The sequence below is a fragment of the Chinchilla lanigera genome, unplaced genomic scaffold (genome assembly GCF_000276665.1).
Source record: "Chinchilla lanigera isolate Chin_1 unplaced genomic scaffold, ChiLan1.0 scaffold00031, whole genome shotgun sequence".
NCBI lineage: Eukaryota > Metazoa > Chordata > Mammalia > Rodentia > Chinchillidae > Chinchilla > Chinchilla lanigera.
The window spans coordinates 4,600,155-4,603,037 of NW_004955432.1; the positions used below are offsets into that span (position 1 = coordinate 4,600,155).

The window sequence follows — 2,883 nt, forward strand, 5'->3', positions numbered from 1 at the left end:
AAAAATTGCAGGGAAAATCTAAGGTAATTTATTCTCACACAATATTCCTCAAGAGTCAGAAATATTGAAACCAATAAATCTATATAAATGAGGGCCATTTTTAAATTTCTTCAGTATCAATGTTCTAACAATTAGATATTTGAAATGTTCCAGTATCTATAATGCAGGCAGTTGCTATGTCATGCCACAGGTGATATTATTTAATGTATGAGAATAAATTATTTTTCATGTGCAAGTTTATAAAAGTATTGAATGAAATTCCTTTAGGCATTTATTATAGGAGTATATAAAGTAGAGTTTGTATTTAGAATAAGAACCAATTTCAGACTGTTCAAACCTATATATTATTTTCTGAAGACTCCTTTCATATCAAACATCTTATGTAAGAAATGTGATATGTATTTAAATGTTGTATACACATTCCGTATTTGCAAATTTGCATACCATGTGGAAGTATTTGATATCCAAATGAGTGCCAGTGTTGTTAATATGCTTTAAAGCAATCCTCCAGAACATTCAGTGTATTCTTGTTCCAAAATATTAGCAGCCATCTTCCAGTACTGTTGCTGAGAATGTTCTTGAAATATAACATCTATGGAAATGTGTGTAGATAGTCCTCAAAAAAGTAAAAATAGAAACTCCAGTTTATCCATCCATGCTTTTCCTCGGTATATTTCCCCCAAATTGAAACTAATTATCTAACAGTGATGCATACATGCTCCTTGCAGGTAGCAACACAACTGACAAAAGCTAGTTTGCAAACAGCCCATACATCTGTTTGCAAACAGATGAGTTACTGAGGAAATATGGGATAGCCTGGCCATGATGGTGCCTGCTTGGAATTCTAGGACTCTGGGAAGTAGAAGGAGGATGATCATATATTCATGCTAAGCCTGCCAACTAACTGATGAATAAGATTGTTTTAAACTAAAAAACAGGGGGGCTGGGGATTTAGCTCAGTGGCAAAGTGCCTGCCTGGCAAGCACAAGGTCGTGAGTTCGGTTCCCGGTACCGGAAAAAAACAAAAACAAACAAACAAACAAAAAAAATAAACTAAAAAACAGGGACCTCGGATATAGCTCATTGGAAGAGCACCTGCCTGGCAAACATGAGATCCTGAGTTTGCTTCCTGGTACCCCCCACCCCAAAATAAGGCTGGGTATATACATCAGTGCTAAAACTCTGAGTTAAATCTCCAGCACTGAAAAAAATGTGGTGCCTATACATATCAGAATAGTATTCAGCCATAAAGAAGAATGAAATAAAGTCAATTACCAACTGGATATGTTTAGAACCCATAATATTAAGTTAAATATTTCAGACACAAAAATTTCAGTAACATGTTTTTAGTATGAGAAATCCAAAATATGACTTAAGTAAGAAAATAAAGGAGAGACGGTATAATAGAGGGAGGCAGATATTTAAGATTGAGTAAAGAGACTCAGTGGAAGAGCAATCTGGTAGTCATGGAAGAAAAGGTGTCAGAAATAATTACCACAAATTATCAGCATATAGAATACATATTAGCTAATTCCTAAAAATGAAAGTACTGTGTATCATTGCTATGTCAATTGTAAAAACCCAAGTAAACACCAATGCTTTGGTAAAAGCTCTTTCCAAGTGATCATCTAGAGCATACAATATGCACATGATCAAATATTCTTAGAGAGCATCAAATGCATTCTATTGATACATCACCATTGAAAAGATACTTTTATATGTGGTTATTGGTTGCTGTGTTGTTTTATTCTTTCACAGAAGTGAAGAGGTGATGAAATGCTGTGAATACAAAGTATGGTACCAACATGAAGAAGTGGTTTTTCTGACTCCAGATAATTGGATGAACATGAAACCATTTAGTACAGATGCAAGTGAAAGCCGTGCCTTTAGAAATCTCCAGATTGGTCATTCTTCACTGACTGTGCCCATGTTAGCAACCACTGAACTCAAATCATATGAGTATCAGGGATTTGAAGAAAAACTATCTAACTATAACAAATATGGAAAAATTTGCACTGACATCCAGTCCTTTCAGAAGCATACAAAGACGAAGCCAGGAGAGAAACCATATCAATGTAAGCAATGTGGAAAATTCTACTGTGGTTGCACTGAAGGAACTAACATTGAAAAGAATACCTTTGTATCTGTAGAAGATGTAAAAGCCCTCAGTACAGCAAGCTATGGTCAAATTTGTGAAAGAAATCATAGTAGGGTGAATACTTACATTGCTATACAATGTGGAAAGGGTTTTAACTCTCAACATGATATTCAGACACATGAAAGAGTTAATACTGGAGAAAAACCTTATGTATGTAAACACTGTGGGAAATCCTTCACTAATAAGACTTCATTTGGCAATCATGAGAGAACTCACAACAGGGAGAAACCTTATATATGTAAGCACTGTGGGAAAGCTTTCAGCACACACAGTTATTGTCAAATACATGAAAGGGCTCACACTGGGGATAAACCCTTTTTATGTAAGCAATGTGGAAAAGCTTTCAGCACACATAGTGTTTGTCAAAGACATGAACAAACTCACACTGATGAGAGACCATATCCATGTAAACAATGTGGTAAAACTTTTAGAACACACACTCATTGTCAAATACATGAACGAACTCACACTGGGGAGAAACCCTATGTATGTGATCATTGTGGAAAAGCTTTCAGTGCACATGGTAGTTGTCAAATACATAAAAGAATTCACACTGGGCAAAAACCATATGTATGTAAGCAATGTGGGAAAGCTTTCAGGATACACAACTGTTTTCGAGCACATGAAAGGACTCACACTGGTGAGAAACCCTATGTATGTAAGCAATGTGGGAAAGCTTTTGGTACACACAGTCATTGTCAAAGACATGAACGAACTCACACTGG

General features: G+C 35.7%; 1 protein-coding gene across 1 annotated transcript in view; it reads left to right on the top strand.

The window, feature by feature from the left end:
* Nucleotides 1-6: 6 nt before the first annotated feature.
* LOC102024496 (zinc finger protein 709-like) overlaps nt 7-2,883 on the top strand; it is a 5,824-nt gene continuing 2,947 nt past the window's right edge. The window contains exons 1-2 of the mRNA XM_013515925.1: nt 7-23; nt 1,759-2,840. Of these exons, the coding sequence (XP_013371379.1) occupies nt 1,772-2,840 (1,069 nt within the window). The 5' untranslated portion in view covers nt 7-23; nt 1,759-1,771. The remainder of the gene's footprint in view (nt 24-1,758; nt 2,841-2,883) is intronic.